The 16,605-nt window shown below is 48.5% G+C and overlaps 1 protein-coding gene across 2 annotated transcripts in view; it reads right to left on the bottom strand.

The window, feature by feature from the left end:
- Positions 1-414: 414 nt before the first annotated feature.
- The window catches only part of LOC110531283 (CDK5 and ABL1 enzyme substrate 2), a 57,250-nt gene continuing 41,059 nt past the window's right edge, over positions 415-16,605 (bottom strand). Inside the window, exons 4-9 of one of the 2 annotated variants that reach the window (XM_036989000.2) lie at positions 16,473-16,575; positions 13,494-13,659; positions 8,940-9,037; positions 3,772-3,878; positions 2,953-3,157; positions 415-1,764 (exon numbers count right to left, since the gene is read on the bottom strand). In XM_036989000.2, coding sequence (XP_036844895.2) covers positions 1,624-1,764; positions 2,953-3,157; positions 3,772-3,878; positions 8,940-9,037; positions 13,494-13,659; positions 16,473-16,575 — 820 coding nt within the window. In that variant the 3' untranslated portion in view covers positions 415-1,623. The remainder of the gene's footprint in view (positions 1,765-2,952; positions 3,158-3,771; positions 3,879-8,939; positions 9,038-13,493; positions 13,660-16,472; positions 16,576-16,605) is intronic. The other variant, XM_090185537.1, reaches the window with a different exon arrangement.

Here is a 16,605-nt window from a genome sequence, read left to right on the forward strand (position 1 = left end):
ATGTCACCTCTAACATAGAGTTGAATAATACACTGTATATCTCTGTGTATATATATATATATATATATAGTAACATAGTATAGTGTTATATATATAGTGTTATATATAGTAACTCATATATATATATATATATATATATATATATATATATATATATATATATATATATATATATATATATATATATATATATATATATATATATATATATATGAGTTACTATATATAACACTATATATATAACACTATACTATGTTACTATGTATATATATATATGCTGTAGTAACTCAGTAACAAGGTTAGGAAGATCAGGCTCTTTTCATAGCAACAATCACCACCATCACTTCAATACACAAAGAGTACCATAGGGGATAGGGCTCTATTTGGGATGACACCTTACTAAGGGACGCTTGGTTAGGGAATAGGGCTCTATTTGGGATGACACCTTACTAAGGGACGCTTGGTTAGGGAATAGGGCTCTATTTGGGATGACACCTTACTAAGGGACGCTTGGTTAGGGGATAGGGCTCTATTTGGGATGACACCTTACTAAGGGACGCTTGGTTAGGGGATAGGGCTCTATTTGGGATGACACCTTACTAAGGGACGCTTGGTTATAATGCTGGAAGAAAAGTTACGTGAGGTACACCACAAAGAGGTGCAGAATAATGAACTGGTTTGGTTCTAATATAAACATCCCTTATTTTTCAAATAAATAAATCAAATATAATAAATATACATTTTAAAACAGGATAAATAAATGAAACTGTTTTTTTTGGTTAAATCTGATGTTTCTTGTATTTGTTTTCCCTTTAACACCCTGGCAGGAAGGTGATGTAGAAGGTCCTTCCCTGGTTTGTGTGTTACTCTTATGTTCGATTCCCACATATAAGACCAAACCGAGCCAAACTGGCCTGGTGACACATCCACCAAAGCTGCCTGAACCCTGCTGGAACCCTGCTGGAACCCTGCTGGAACCCTGCTAGAACGGACCATGTGAAGAGAGAAGAAAACCCGAACCAGAACGGTACAGTTTAGGTCAGCCCTATAAGTGTGTATGAAGAATAACTGGTATTCTTGCAATGCTACTGCTGAACCGTAGCACCCCCTTGTGGCACGTGGAAGCATGGCAACGTTCAGGTTTAGAAAGTGTAGTAACTATATACTGCATGTTGATAATAATACCAGCAAATGTAGGAAGACTGATCGGTGTAATTTATACTTCTTCAAGGTGAGAGTAAAATAGCAGTGTCGCTACTGAGGTGAGTAAGTCTCTGAGTTTTATGGTGCTTAGCACAGGGGGTTGGTGGCACCTTAATTGGGGAGGACGGGCTCGTGGTAATGGTTGGAGTGGAATGGTATCAAACGCCCAGGTTTCCAGGGGGCAGAGAATTCCCTGACCAGTCTCCAGAACCTAGCAGGTGTAGCTCCTCCCCTCACTCCACCCCCCATGTCCAGTCTCCAGACCCTTGTAGGCGTGGCTCCTCCCCTCACTCCACCCCCCATGTCCAGTCTCCAGACCCTTGTAGGCGTGGCTCCTCCCCTCACTCCACCCCCATGTCCAGTCTCCAGACCCTTGTAGGCGTGGCTCCCGTGCACGTGGGTGCAGCAGTGGGCGTGGCCCTAGTTCTGCTGCACCAGGCGTCGGTAGTGTGGCATGATGGCTCTCTCAGGCAGGTACAGAGCCATCTCCAGGGCAACAAGGATAGTGAACTCAAACGGGATCAGCTCCCGCCGACTGATACGGAAACGCTCCTCTAATTTCTGCAGAGGAAGAGAAGAGGGAAGAGGAGGAAGAGACCTGTTAGGAAAGTTGTGTTGCTCTACTATTGCCCGTACAGATCCTCTACAGGCTTTCCATACACTAATACCTGACCTTTAGCAACCTAATATGAGTAAATATAATTAATATACACTATATATACAAAAGTATGTGGACACCCCTTCAAATTAGTGGATTCGCCTAATTCATCCTATACCTGTGACTAACAGGTGTATAAAAGTCGAGCAGACAACCATGCAATCTCCATAGACAAACATTGGCAGTAGAATGGCCTTACTGAAGAGCTCAGTGACTTTCAACGTGGCACCGTCATAGGATGCCCCGGTCAACTGTAAGTGCTGTTATTGTGAAGTGGAAACGTCTAGGAGCAACAACGGCTCAGCCGCAAAGTGGTAGGCCACACAAGCTAACAGAACGGGGACCGCCGAGTCCTGAAGCACGTATCGCGTAAAAATCGTCTGTCCTCGGTTACAACTCTCATTACCGAGTCCCAAAATGCCTCTGGAAGCAACGTCAGCACAATAACTGTTTGTTGGGAGCTTCATGAAATGGGTTTCCATGGCAGAGCAGCCACACACAAACCTCAGATCACTATGTGCAATGACAAGTGTCGGTTGGAGTGGTGTAAAGCTCGCCGCCATTGGACTCTGGAGCAGTAGAAACGTGTTCTCTGGAGTGATGAATCACTCTTCACCATCTGGCAGTCTGACGGACGAATCTGGGCTTGGCAGATACCAGGGGAACGCTACCTGACCCAACGCATAGTGCCAACTGTAAAGTTTGGTGGAGGAAAAATAATGGTCTGTGGCTGTTTTTCATGGTTCAGGCCCCTTAGTTCCAGTGAAATCTTAACAATGACATTCTAGACAATTCTGTGCTTTGTGGCAACAGTTTGGGGAAGGCCCTTTCCTGTTTCAACATGACAATGCCCTCGTGCACAGAGCGAGGTCCATGCAGAAATGGTTTGTCGAGATTGGTGTGGAAGAACTTGACTGGCCTGCACAGAGCCCTGACCTCAACCCATCGAACACCTTTGGGATGAATTGGAACGCTGACTGGCTATATAACCTACATAAAGCCTTTATATAGCCTACATAAAGCCTTTATATAGCCTACATAGATGGTTGACAAAGCATTTTAAGGTTTATGTCATTGCAAAAGGACAATACATCTATGAGCTGAGTGACGTCCTGCTTCTTGAGGTCGCTGCTGATCTTAGCAGCGAGCAGCACGCAGGCTCCAGAGACCAACTTCCTGTTGTGTTTGTTGAGTCGTCCCTGGAGGACCAGCTTCTCAAAGTAAACAAATGCCATCGCCACGGTGACCGCCTGCAGGCCGCAGTCGTCACCCACTGTACGCATCTCTCTCTTTAAACTGGAGAGAGAGAGAGGGGGGGAGAGAGAGAGGGGGGAAGAGAGAGAGCGGGGGGAAGAGAGAGAGGGGGGAAGAGAGAGAGGGGGGAAGAGAGAGCGGGGGGAAGAGAGAGCGGGGGGAAGAGAGAGAGCGGGGGGGAAGAGAGAGAGCGGGGGGGGAAAAGAGAGAGCGGGGGGGAAGAGAGAGAGCGGGGGGAAGAGAGAGAGCGGGGGGGAAGAGAGAGAGCGGGGGGGAAGAGAGAGCGGGGGGGGAAGAGAGAGCGGGGGGGAAGAGGGGAGAGAGAGAGCGGGGGGGAAGAGGGGAGAGAGAGAGCGGGGGGGAAGAGAGAGAGAGGGGGGGAAGAGAGAGAGGGGGGGGGAAGAGAGAGCGGGGGGGAAGAGAGAGCGGGGGGGAAGAGAGAGCGGGGGGGGAAGAGAGAGAGGGGGGAAGAGAGAGCGGGGGGGAGAGAGAGAGGGGGGGAGAGAGAGAGGGGGGAAGAGAGAGCGGGGGGGAGAGAGAGAGAGGGGGGGAAGAGAGAGCGGGGGAAGAGGCAGGTGTTAGGATTAGAGTAAGCATACTGAACATCTATGGACATGACCACACACACGGCACACACACGCACTACAGTTGTCTACCTCCTGATCTTGCTGAGAGTCAGCTTGACTTGAGGAAACTTCTCTTTAAATGTCTTGTTCATGTCCTTCTTCAGATCAGATGGCTTCACGTACTCTATCACTGTCGTCTAGAGAGCGGAGGGAGAGGGAGGGAGAGAGAGAGAGAGAGGGAGAGAGGGAGAGAGAGAGGTGGACAGGGAGGGAGGAAAAGAGGGAGGGAGGGAAAGATGGAAGGAACGAGAGAGCGAGAGAGAGAAAGAATATTTAACTTCTGTATAGTGTTTTTTGGTTTGCACAATGACAAGGAGGTCCATAAATTACATCTAATAATGACATCTTTGCATGAATGGACTCCTGTACTGTACACTGTGTATACTAGTCAAATAAACCTGTACATGCTGATACATATATATTTACAGTATACACAGGGTACCATTCCACAGAGTCTGGTATCACAGCCTGGACACAGCTCTTAGCCGTGGTATATTGGCCATATATCACAAACCCCTGATGTGACTTACTGCTGTTATAAACTGGTTACCGACGTAATCAGAGCAGTAAACATACATGTTTTTGTCATACCTGTGGTATGTGGTCCGCCATACCACGGCTGTCAGCCAATCAGCATTCAGGGCTGGAACCAACCAGTTTATAATTGGCCTCTCTGATAGGTTATGACTCTGTGCATTGAGACTCTCTGATAGGTCATGACTGTGTATTGAGACTCTCTGATAGGTCATGGCTCTGTGCATTGAGACTCTGATAGGTCATGACTCTGTGCATTGAGACTCTCTGATAGGTTATGACTCTGTGCATTGAGACTCTGATAGGTCATGACTGTGCATTGAGACTCTCTGATAGGTTATGACTCTGTGCATTGAGACTCTGATAGGTCATGACTGTGCATTGAGACTCTCTGATAGGTCATGACTCTGTGCATTGAGACTCTTTGATAGGTCATGACTGTGCATTGAGACTCTCTGATAGGTCATGACTCTGTGCATTGAGACTCTTTGATAGGTCATGACTCTGTGCATTGAGACTCTCTGATAGGTCATGACTCTGTGCATTGAGACTCTCTGATAGGTCATGACTCTGTGCATTGAGACTCTGATAGGTCATGACTCTGTGCATTGAGACTCTCTGATAGGTCATGACTCTGTGCATTGAGACTCTTTGATAGGTCATGACTCTGTGCATTGAGACTCTGATAGGTCATGACTGTGCATTGAGACTCTCTGATAGGTCATGACTCTGTGCATTGAGACTCTGATAGGTCATGACTCTGTGCATTGAGACTCTCTGATAGGTCATGACTCTGTGCATTGAGACTCTCTGATAGGTCATAACTCTGTGCATTGAGACTCTCTGATAGGTCATAACTCTGTGCATTGAGACTCTTTGATAGGTCATGACTCTGTGCATTGAGACTCTCTGATAGGTCATAACTCTGTGCATTGAGACTCTCTGATAGGTCATGACTCTGTGCATTGAGACTCTCTGATAGGTCATGACTCTGTGCATTGAGACTCTCTGATAGGTCATGACTCTGTGCATTGAGACTCTCTGATAGGTCATGACTCTGTGCATTGAGACTCTCTGATATCACATACACATATTTAACAGATGTTATTGCGGGTGTAGCGAAATGCTTGCGTTTTGAGCTCCAACAGTGCAGTAGTATCTAACAATTCACAACAATACAAACTAATCTAACAGTGAAATAGGAAGGGAGTGGAGACTAACAATGCAGCTAAATACCTCCTCTCCCCATCTCTCATTCTCTCTCCTCTCCCCATCTCTCATTCTCTCTCCATCTCTCATTCTCTCTCCTCTCCCCATCTCTCATTCTCTCTCCTCATCTCTCATTCTCTCTCCTCTCCCCATCTCTCATTCTCTCTCCTCTCTCCATCTCTCATTCTCTCTCCTCTCCCCATCTCTCATTCTCTCTCCATCTCTCATTCTCTCTCCTCTCCCCATCTCTCATTCTCTCTCCTCTCCCCATCTCTCATTCTCTCTCCATCTCTCATTCTCTCTCCTCTCCCCATCTCTCATTCTCTCTCCTCTCCCCATCTCTCATTCTCTCTCCCCCCCATCTCTCATTCTCTCTCTCCCCATCTCTCATTCTCTCTCTCTCCATCTCTCATTCTCTCTCTCTCCATCTCATTCTCTCTCTCTCCATCTCATTCTCTCTCTCTCCATCTCATTCTCTCTCTCTCCATCTCTCATTCTCTCTCTCTCTCCATCTCTCATTCTCTCCTCCCTCATTCTCCCTCTCTCCATCTCTCATTCTCTCTCCTCCCTCCATCTCTCATTCTCTCTCCTCCCTCCATCTCTCATTCTCTCTCCTCCCTCCATCTCTCATTCTCTCTCCTCCCTCCATCTCTCATTCTCTCTCCTCCCTCCATCTCTCATTCTCTCTCTCTCTCCCTCCATCTCTCATTCTCTCTCTCTCTCCCTCCATCTCTCATTCTCTCTCTCTCTCCCTCCATCTCTCATTCTCTCTCTCTCTCCCTCCATCTCTCATTCTCTCTCCTCCCTCCATCTCTCATTCTCTCTCCTCCCTCCATCTCTCATTCTCTCTCCTCCCTCCATCTCTCATTCTCTCTCCTCCCTCCATCTCTCATTCTCTCTCCTCCCTCCATCTCTCATTCTCTCTCTCTCCCTCCATCTCTCATTCTCTCTCTCTCTCCCTCCATCTCTCATTCTCTCTCTCTCCCTCCATCTCTCATTCTCTCTCTCTCCCTCCATCTCTCATTCTCTCTCCATCTCTCATTCTCTCTCCTCCCTCCATCTCTCATTCTCTCTCCTCCCTCCATCTCTCATTCTCTCTCCTCCCTCCATCTCTCATTCTCTCTCCTCCCTCCATCTCTCATTCTCTCTCCTCCCTCCATCTCTCATTCTCTGTCTCTCCATCTCTCATTCTCTGTCTCTCCATCTCTCATTCTCTGTCTCTCCATCTCTCATTCTCTGTCTCTCCATCTCTCATTCTCTTTCCTCCCTCCATCTCTCATTCTCTCTCCTCCCTCCATCTCTCATTCTCTCTCTCTCTCCCTCCATCTCTCATTCTCTCTCTCTCTCCCTCCATCTCTCATTCTCTCTCTCTCCCTCCATCTCTCATTCTCTCCTCCCTCCATCTCTCATTCTCTCTCCTCCCTCCATCTCTCATTCTCTCTCCTCCCTCCATCTCTCATTCTCTCTCTCTCTCCCTCCATCTCTCATTCTCTCTCTCTCCCTCCATCTCTCATTCTCTCTCTCTCCCTCCATCTCTCATTCTCTCTCCATCTCTCATTCTCTCTCCTCCCTCCATCTCTCATTCTCTCTCCTCCCTCCATCTCTCATTCTCTCTCCTCCCTCCATCTCTCATTCTCTCTCCTCCCTCCATCTCTCATTCTCTCTCCTCCCTCCATCTCTCATTCTCTGTCTCTCCATCTCTCATTCTCTGTCTCTCCATCTCTCATTCTCTGTCTCTCCATCTCTCATTCTCTGTCTCTCCATCTCTCATTCTCTGTCTCTCCATCTCTCATTCTGTCTCTCCATCTCCCATTCTCTCTTCTCTCCTCCCTCCATCTCTCATTCTCTCTCTCCCCATCTCTCATTCTCTCTTCTCTCCTCCCTTCATCTCTCACTCTCTCTCCCCATCTCTCATTCTCTCTTCTCTCCTCCCTTCATCTCTCATTCTCTCTCTCCCCATCTCTCATTCTCTCTTCTCTCCTCCCTTCATCTCTCTTCTCTCCTCCCTTCATCTCTCATTCTCTCTCTCCCCATCTCTCATATCCATCTCATTCTCTCATTCTCTCTCCATCTCTCACTCTCTCCATCTCTCATTCTCTCTCCATCTCATTCTGTCTCTCCTCTTCCCTCCATCTACCTCTCATTATCTCTTCTCACCATCTCTCCTCCTCTATCCATCTCTCATTATCTCTCTCTTCCTCCCTCCATATCTCATTCTCTCTGTCTGTCTCTCCTGCTCTCCATCTCTCTCATCCTACTACCTCTTCCTTCATCTGTCTCTCATTCTCTCTTCATCCACCCCCCATCTCTCATTCTCTCTCTCCATCCACCCCCCATCTCTCTCTCACCGTGTATGAGGTGAAAATAAGGTGTGTGTCACGCCCTGACCGTAGTTATCTTAGTTTTCTTTATTATTTGGTTAGGTCAGGGTGTGACAAGGGTGGTTTGTGTAGTTTTTGTAATGTCTAGGGGTTTTTGTATGTTGTATGGGGTTTTCCTAGTCTAGGTGTTAATATGTCTATGGTTGCCTAGATTGGTTCTCGATCAGAGGCAGCTGTTTATCGTTGTCTCTGATTGGGGGACCATATTTAGGTAGCCATATTCCTTGGTTATTTGTGGGTTGTTATGTCTATGTGTAGTTGCATGTCAGCACTCGTGTTTCAGGCTTCACGTTCGTTTTGTTATTTTGTTAGTTTAAGTGTTCTTCGTTTTAATAAAATAAGAATGTATTTATCTCACGCTGCTGTGCCTTGGTCTCATCGTCATGACGAACGGGACAGTGTGTCTCTCTCTTTCTCTCTCTCTCACCATGTATGAGGTGAAAATAAGGTGCGTCTCTCTCTCTCTCCATCCACCCCCCATCTCTCTCCATCCACCCCCCATCTCTCTCCATCCACCCCCCATCTCTCTCTCTCTCCATCCACCCCCCATCTCTCTCTCTCTCCATCCACCCCCCATCTCTCTCTCTCTCCATCCACCCCCATCTCTCTCTCTCTCCATCCACCCCCCATCTCTCTCCATCCACCCCCATCTCTCTCTCTCCATCCACCCCCCATCTCTCTCCATCCACCCCCCATCTCTCTCTCTCTCCATCCACCCCCCATCTCTCTCTCTCTCCATCCACCCCCCATCTCTCTCTCTCTCCATCCACCCCCCATCTCTCTCTCTCTCCATCCACCCCCCATCTCTCTCTCTCTCCATCCACCCCCCATCTCTCTCCATCCACCCCCATCTCTCTCCATCCACCCCCCATCTCTCTCCATCCACCCCCCATCTCTCTCTCTCTCCATCCACCCCCCATCTCTCTCTCTCTCCATCCACCCCCATCTCTCTCTCTCTCCATCCACCCCCCATCTCTCTCTCTCACCATGTATGAAGTGAAAATAAGGTGTGTGTGTGTCTCTCTCTCTCACCATGTATGAGGTGAAAATAAGGTGTGTGTGTGTCTCTCTCACCATGTATGAAGCGAAGATCAGGACTCTCTTGTGTTTCCCACAGGGCCACTGCGGGTCACTCAGAAGGTTGGGGTCATAGTCTGATGCCTCATCCACACCTGGAGAGGACAGAAACATACAAGTAGATACATAAAACATTAATACACAGTGGTTACACTCAAAATATACTAATTGATTTAAAAAACAACAACATATTTTTCAATTAAAAAAATTAATAAAAAAGGTATAATCGTTGTAAATGATATCATAAATAGGACTGGCGGAGTTATGTCCCAAATGTAGCTAACACAAATATATGGAAACGTCTGCTCTACCCAAAGTTACAACCAAATAATTGCAGCATTACCTCAAAAATGGAAGAGGCAAGTGGCCCTCTGTCCTCTGTCTCTCTGCCCCTCCGCCCTCTGTCTCCCTCTCTCTGTCTCTCTGCCTGTCTGCTCTATGTCTCTCTGTCCTCCGCCCTCTGTCCCTCCGCCCTCTGTCCCTCCGCCCTCTGTCCCTCCGCCCTCTGATCAGTGGTGGATAAAACAGAATGCTCCAGCTCTCTCTCTTCTCAATAACTTTCTGGGTCAGAAGGACCAGGTTCACCTCTCTGGGTCAGAAGGACCAGGTTTACCTCTCTGGGTCAGAAGGACCAGGTTCACCTCTCTGGGTCAGAAGGACCAGGTTCACGTCTCTGGGTCAGAAGGACCAGGTTCATCTCTCTGGGTCTATCTGCTGGCCAGAGGGAAGGGACAAAGACAGCAGTCCCAGGGGAAAGAGACAGGGCAGCAGTCCCAGGGGAAAGAGACAGGGCAGCAGTCCCAGGGGGAAGAGACAGGGCAGCAGTCCCAGGGGGAAGAGACAGGGCAGCAGTCCCAGGGGGAAGAGACAGGGCAGCAGTCCCAGGGGGAAGAGACAGGGCAGCAGTCCCAGGGGGAAGAGACAGGGCAGCAGTCCCAGGGGGAAGAGACAGGGCAGCAGTCCCAGGGGGAAGAGACAGGGCAGCAGTCCCAGGGGGAAGAGACAGGGCAGCAGTCCCAGGGGGAAGAGACAGGGCAGCAGTCCCAGGGGGAAGAGACAGGGCAGCAGTCCCAGGGGGAAGAGACAGGGCAGCAGTCCCAGGGGGAAGAGACAGGGCAGCAGTCCCAGAGGGAAGAGGCAGGGCAGCAGTCCCAGAGGGAAGAGGCAGGGCAGCAGTCCCAGAGGGAAGAGGCAGGGCAGCAGTCCCAGAGGGAAGAGGCAGGGCAGCAGTCCCAGAGGGAAGAGACAGGACAGCAGTCGCAGAGGGAAGAGACAGGACAGCAGTCGCAGAGGGAAGAGACAGGACAGCAGTCGCAGAGGGAAGAGACAGGACAGCAGTCCCAGAGGGAAGAGACAGGACAGCAGTCCCAGAGGGAAGAGACAGGACAGCAGTCCCAGAGGGAAGAGACAGGACAGCAGTCCCAGAGGGAAGAGACAGGACAGCAGTCCCAGGGGAAAGAGACAGGACAGCAGTCCCAGGGGAAAGAGACAGGACAGCAGTCGCAGAGGGAAGAGACAGGACAGCAGTCCCAGGGGAAAGAGACAGGACAGCAGTCGCAGAGGGAAGAGACAGGACAGCAGTCGCAGAGGGAAGAGACAGGACAGCAGTCGCAGAGGGAAGAGACAGGACAGCAGTCGCAGAGGGAAGAGACAGGACAGCAGTCGCAGAGGGAAGAGACAGGACAGCAGTCGCAGAGGGAAGAGACAGGACAGCAGTCCCAGAGGGAAGAGACAGGACAGCAGTCCCAGAGGGAAGAGACAGGACAGCAGTCCCAGAGGGAAGAGACAGGACAGCAGTCCCAGAGGGAAGAGACAGGACAGTGCAGAGAGAAAATAAACACGTCACAAACTACAGTGGATTCGTAAAGTATTCAGACCCCTTGACCTTTTCCACATTTTGTTACGTTGCAGCCTTATTCTAAAATTTATTAAATAAAAACAATTCCTCAGTAATCTACACACTACACCCCATAACGACGAAAACAGGTTTTTATATATTGTTGCAAATGCATTGATAGTTAAAAACAGATATACCTTATTTACATAAGTATTCAGACCCTTTGCTATGAGACTTGAAATTGAGCTCAGGTGCATCCTGTTTCCATTGATCGTCCTTGAGATGTGCCACGACTCCTACCGAAGGTGGCTCCTCTTCCTGTTCGGGCGGCGCACGGCGCTCGGCGTCACCGGTCTACTAGCTTCCGCCGATCCCTTTTCCCTTTTCTGTTGGTTTTGTCTCATTGGTTTCACCTGTTTCTTGTTTAGGTTTTTAGTTGGGCTATTTAAGCTGGTAGGGCCCGCCTGCTCTTATTTTTCCTCTGTGTTTATGTGTGGTAGTGTGTTTCATTTTGGTTTTTCCTCCGGACTAGTTGGGTCCTGTATGTGTGTATGTGCGCGCCCGGTATTGGCGTGTACGATTTTCTCTGTGCCAGAATAAAAGCATTAATCTGTACCTTCTGCCTCCTGCGCCTGACTCCCTGACCCGCCTGACCCGCCTGACTCCCCGACCCGCCTGACTCCCCGACCCGCCTGACTCCCCGACCCGCCTGACTCCCCTGACCCGCCTGACTCCCCGACCCGCCTGACACCCCGACCCGCCTGACTCCCCGACCCGCCTGACTCCCCGACCCGCCTGACTCCCCGACCCGCCTGACTCCCCGACCCGCCTGACTCCCTGAACCGCCTGACTCCCTGAACCGCCTGACTCCCTGACCCGCCTGACTCCCTGACCCGCCTGACTCCCTGACCCGCCTGACTCCCTGACCCGCCTGACTCCCTGACCCGCCTGACTCGCCTGACTCCCAGACCCGCCTGACTCCCTGACCCGCCTGACTCCGCACCTACTACGCCTAAGTGTGTCACAAGATGTTTCTACAACTTGGAGTCCACCTGTGGTAAATTCATTTGATTGGACATGATTTGGAAAGGCAAACACCTGTCTATATAAAGGTCCCACAGTTGACAGTGCATGTCAGAGCAAAAACCAAGCCATGAGGTCAAAGGAATTGTCCGTAGAGCTCAGAGACAGGATTGTGTCGAGGCACAGATCTGGGGAAGGGTAGCAAAACATTTCTTCAGCATTAAAGTTCCCCAAGAACACAGTGGCCTCCATCATTCTTAAATGGAAGAAGTTTGGAAGCACCAAGACTCTTCCTAGAGCTGGCTGCCCGGCCAAACTGAGCAATCGGGGGAGAAAGGTCAGGGAGGTGACCAAGAACCCGAGGGTCACTCTGACAGAGCTCCAGAGTTCCTCTGTGGAGATGGGAGAACCTTCCATCCAGAAGAACAACCATCTCTGCAGCACTCCACCAATCAGGCCTTTATGATAGAGTGGCCAGACACAAACCATTCCTCAGTAAAAGGCACATGACAGACCACTGGTAGAAACAAGATTCTCTGGTCTGATGAAACCAAGATTTAACTCTTTGGCCCGAATGCCAAGAGTCACGTCTGGATGAAACATGGCACCATCCCTAAGGTGAAGCATGGTGGTGGCAGCATCATGCTGTGGGGATGTTTTTCAATGTCAGGGGCTGGGAGACTAGTCAGGATCGAGGCAAAGATGAAAGGAGCAAAGTACAGAGAGATTCTTGATGAAAACCTGCTCCAGAGAGCGCAGACTGTGGCGAAGGTTCACCTTCCAACAGGACAACGACCCAAAGCACACAGCCAAGACAACGCAGGAGTGGCATCAGTACAAGTCTCTGAATGTCCTTGAGTGGCCCAGCCAGAGCCCGGACTTGAACCCGATCAAACATCTCTGGAGAGACCTGAAAATAGCTGTGCAGCAACACTCCCCATCCAACCTGACAGAGCTTGAGAGGATCTGCAGAGAAGAATGAGAGAAACTCCCCAAATACAGGTGTGCCAAGCTTGTAGCGTCATACCCAAGAAGACTCGAGTCTGTAATCACTGCCAAAGGTGCTTCAACAAAGTACTGAGTAAAAGGTCTGAATACTTATGTAAATGTGATATTTCCGTTTTTATTTATTTGATGAATTAGCAAACATTTCTAAAAACCTGTTTTTTGTTTCGTCATTATGGGGTATTGTGATGTCATTATGGGGTATTGTGATGTCATTATGGGGTATTGTGATGTCATTATGGGGTATTGTGTGTAGATTGATGAGGAAATTTTTTTGTGTTAAGAATAAGGCTGTAACGTAACAAAATGTGGAAATAGCCAAGGGGTCTGAATACTTTTCAAAGGCACTGTATATTACCCTGTATATTAGTATTATTGTCTCTGAAGCTTCAGTAAACAGAGCTGCTACTCCACAGGACAGACAGCACATCAACGCAGAGCACCACCGGCCACACTTCACCCACAGTGAAGTATACCAGTTCATATCCCTGTGGACAGCATGTGCAGTCAGTCCACTACATGGTAATAGCTCCCTCTAATGGACTAAGCATTTTCACCTTATTAAAACCTGGTTAAATGAATACTAAAAATTCCAGTCCCACGTTGGGAGTCAAGGTGTCATTTTGGGGTTCTTACCCAGATCCAGTCCCACGTTGGGAGTCAAGGTGTCATTTTGGGGTTCTTACCCAGATCCAGTCCCACGTTGCAGTTTAGCCTGGTTGGGGTGTAGTTTCTGGGGTTACTGTTCCGGGTCACCTGGTTGAGGGGCACCTGGAGGGTAATGTCCACCGAGGGGGTCTTCTGACGGACCAGGGCGTTGGTCGGGTACAGAAACTGGGCATATGACACCGTCTATGGAGGAAGATCAATCAACCCGTCAATAAATAAACCAACCAATCAATCAATCAATTACAGCGCCTTGCAAAATTCTTCATCCCCCTTTTATTGCTTTACAACCTGTAATTTAAATTGATTTATGGGAGATATGTTACTGTAGCTAAGACAGTAATACTAAGTGTATGTTGTGTAGTAAGATGTTAGTAGCCCATGTGCCTCACCATAATAATTTGGTCTATTTACCCCTCTTAAATCCGCCTACTGTTCTGACTTGGTGGTGCACATGTAGCCTATAACCTGTTTTAGAGAAATGTAATCATTGAATATTGTAAGAGCTTTCATTGTCTGATTATATGCCCCCTTTATTTATTCTACGTTTCTGACTTGGTGTACAGGGAGAACACTGTAAGAACGGCCCATGTTCTGAATTCTGTCGCTGTACATTTCAAAAGTGCTGAACAAATAGTTATATTGACTTCGTCCGTCCTAGCTTGCTCATGAATGTCTTCATCGAAATTACGGATTGCCTCTTATCAGCTTGTCATCTCCTTATGCCATAGTTTGTACATCTCAATTGTCAGTAGAAACCACATTTGTTTAAGCAAGTCAGCCATATCAGCTGTTTTTTTTTTTAAAGGCAGTAAATGAGGCTGAATGAACTGTTTCGTGCCAGACAAGGCTCTGTTTTGTGCCAGGTGTAACAGTGGTGAGATGTTGGGACTGCTGTGGGACAGATTTATGTGGGCCCTAACAGCTTTATGTCGGCCCTGACAGCTTTATGTAGGCCCTAACAGCTTTATGTAGGCCCTAACAGCTTTATGTAGGCCCTAACAGCTTTATGTAGGCCCTAACAGCTTTACGTATGCCCTAACAGCTTTACGTATGCCCTAACAGCTTTATGTAGGCCCTAACAGCTTTATGTCGGCCCTAACAGCTTTATGTCGGCCCTAACAGCTTTACGTAGGCCCTAACAGCTTTACGTAGGCCCTAACAGCTTTATGTAGGCCTTAACAGCTTTATGTAGGCTCTAACAGCTTTATGTAGGCCTTAACAGCTTTATGTAGGCCCTAACAGCTTTATGTAGGCCCTAACAGCTTTACGTAGGCCCTAACAGCTTTATGTAGGCCCTAACAGCTTTATGTAGGCCCTAACAGTTTATGTAGGCCCTAACAGCTTTACGTAGGCCCTAACAGCTTTACGTAGGCCCTAACAGCTTTACGTAGGCCCTAACAGCTTTACGTAGGCCCTAACAGCTTTACGTATGCCCTAACAGCTTTATGTAGGCCCTAACAGCTTTATGTCGGCCCTAACAGCTTTATGTAGGTCCTAACAGCTTTATGTAGGCCCTAACAGCTTTATGTCGGCCCTAACAGCTTTATGTAGGTCCTAACAGCTTTATGTAGGCCCTAACAGCTTTTATGTAGGCCCTAACAGATTGTGGGCACCGCTTGTCTCCGTTCTAGTGCAATTCATGTATTGTTTAGTGTTGTGTTGTGTGGTGGCTGTGCAGGCATGTATCCCACTTCATTTTTTGTTTTGCCCTACCAATATTTACATGCTAAAATCTCCACTGAATACAAGCCTGGCTCTAATAAGCGCCGGTTGTGTTCAGTGATTCAAAGTGGAACTGACAGCGTTTTAACTACTTTTCAGATATGAAACAGACAATCAGTCAAACATGTAAAATTCCGGAGCCTCCCGAGTGGCGCAGCGGTCTAAGGCACTGCAAGGAGCCTCCCGAGTGGCGCAGCGGTCTAAGGCACTGCAAGGAGCCTCCCGAGTGGCGCAGCGGTCTAAGGCACTGCAAGGAGCCTCCCGAGTGGCGCAGCGGTCTAAGGCACTGCAAGGAGCCTCCCGAGTGGCGCAGCGGTCTAAGGCACTGCAAGGAGCCTCCCGAGTGGCGCAGCGGTCTAAGGCACTGCAAGGAGCCTCCCGAGTGGCGCAGCGGTCTAAGGCACTGCAAGGAGCCTCCCGAGTGGCGCAGCGGTCTAAGGCACTGCAAGGAGCCTCCCGAGTGGCGCAGCGGTCTAAGGCACTGCAAGGAGCCTCCCGAGTGGCGCAGCGGTCTAAGGCACTGCAAGGAGCCTCCCGAGTGGCGCAGCGGTCTAAGGCACTGCAAGGAGCCTCCCGAGTGGCGCAGCGGTCTAAGGCACTGCAAGGAGCCTAACATTAGCTAGATTGCTAGCTAGCTGCTAGGAGGATGTCATGTCATTGGAGGAGTGACTGACCTTTTCCCCCTCATCATATTGTTTTTTCATTGGCTACACAGCTAGAGATGCAGGTGTCATTTGGTATAGCTAGCAAAAAAAACGTGAATCACTTTGCTAGCTAGCTATAATGAACTTGAATGACTGTTATCCAGCTATACGTCTTGCTTTCGCAAATTCACTCTGGCTATCTAACCCGTTGAACATGACCGATTGTCAGTAAACTGACAGCAACACAAAAAAAAGTAATCGTTAGTCAAGAACGTTCTGGATAACATGAAAACAGCCTAACCAGCTCTGCTAAGGGTGAGTAAAATGGTCAGAGTGAGGTGTTCTCTCATTTGCGTCTGGAAGTAGCTAGTTTGATGAAAATAAAATTACATTTTTTATGAGATTTCATGTTGCTGAAACACTATCAGTTCCACTTTAAACAAATCTCTGCGCTATTAATTCAAACTGTACAGTATTTATGTCCTAATGACACCTACTGTGGAACATTTTGCACTTACAATAGAAGATACATAACAAAGAACAACATTGACATATTTTGTTTCAGCTCAAACATTTATGTGATATGAAAAAAGCACAAATAAAGCGGGGTAAGTACAGTGTGTCCAGTACCTTGCCGTAGGGCTCCAGTTCGAACCCTTCCAGTCCAGGCATCATCTCCAGACTGGTAGAGATGTTCCCTGATGAATGCCTACACCTGTCCAACTTGGAGTCACTGTGGAGAGAGAGAGAGAGAGTGAGAGAG

The sequence above is a fragment of the Oncorhynchus mykiss genome, chromosome 9 (genome assembly GCF_057628025.1).
Source record: "Oncorhynchus mykiss isolate SJ-2025 chromosome 9, ASM5762802v1, whole genome shotgun sequence".
NCBI classification, from domain to species: domain Eukaryota; kingdom Metazoa; phylum Chordata; class Actinopteri; order Salmoniformes; family Salmonidae; genus Oncorhynchus; species Oncorhynchus mykiss.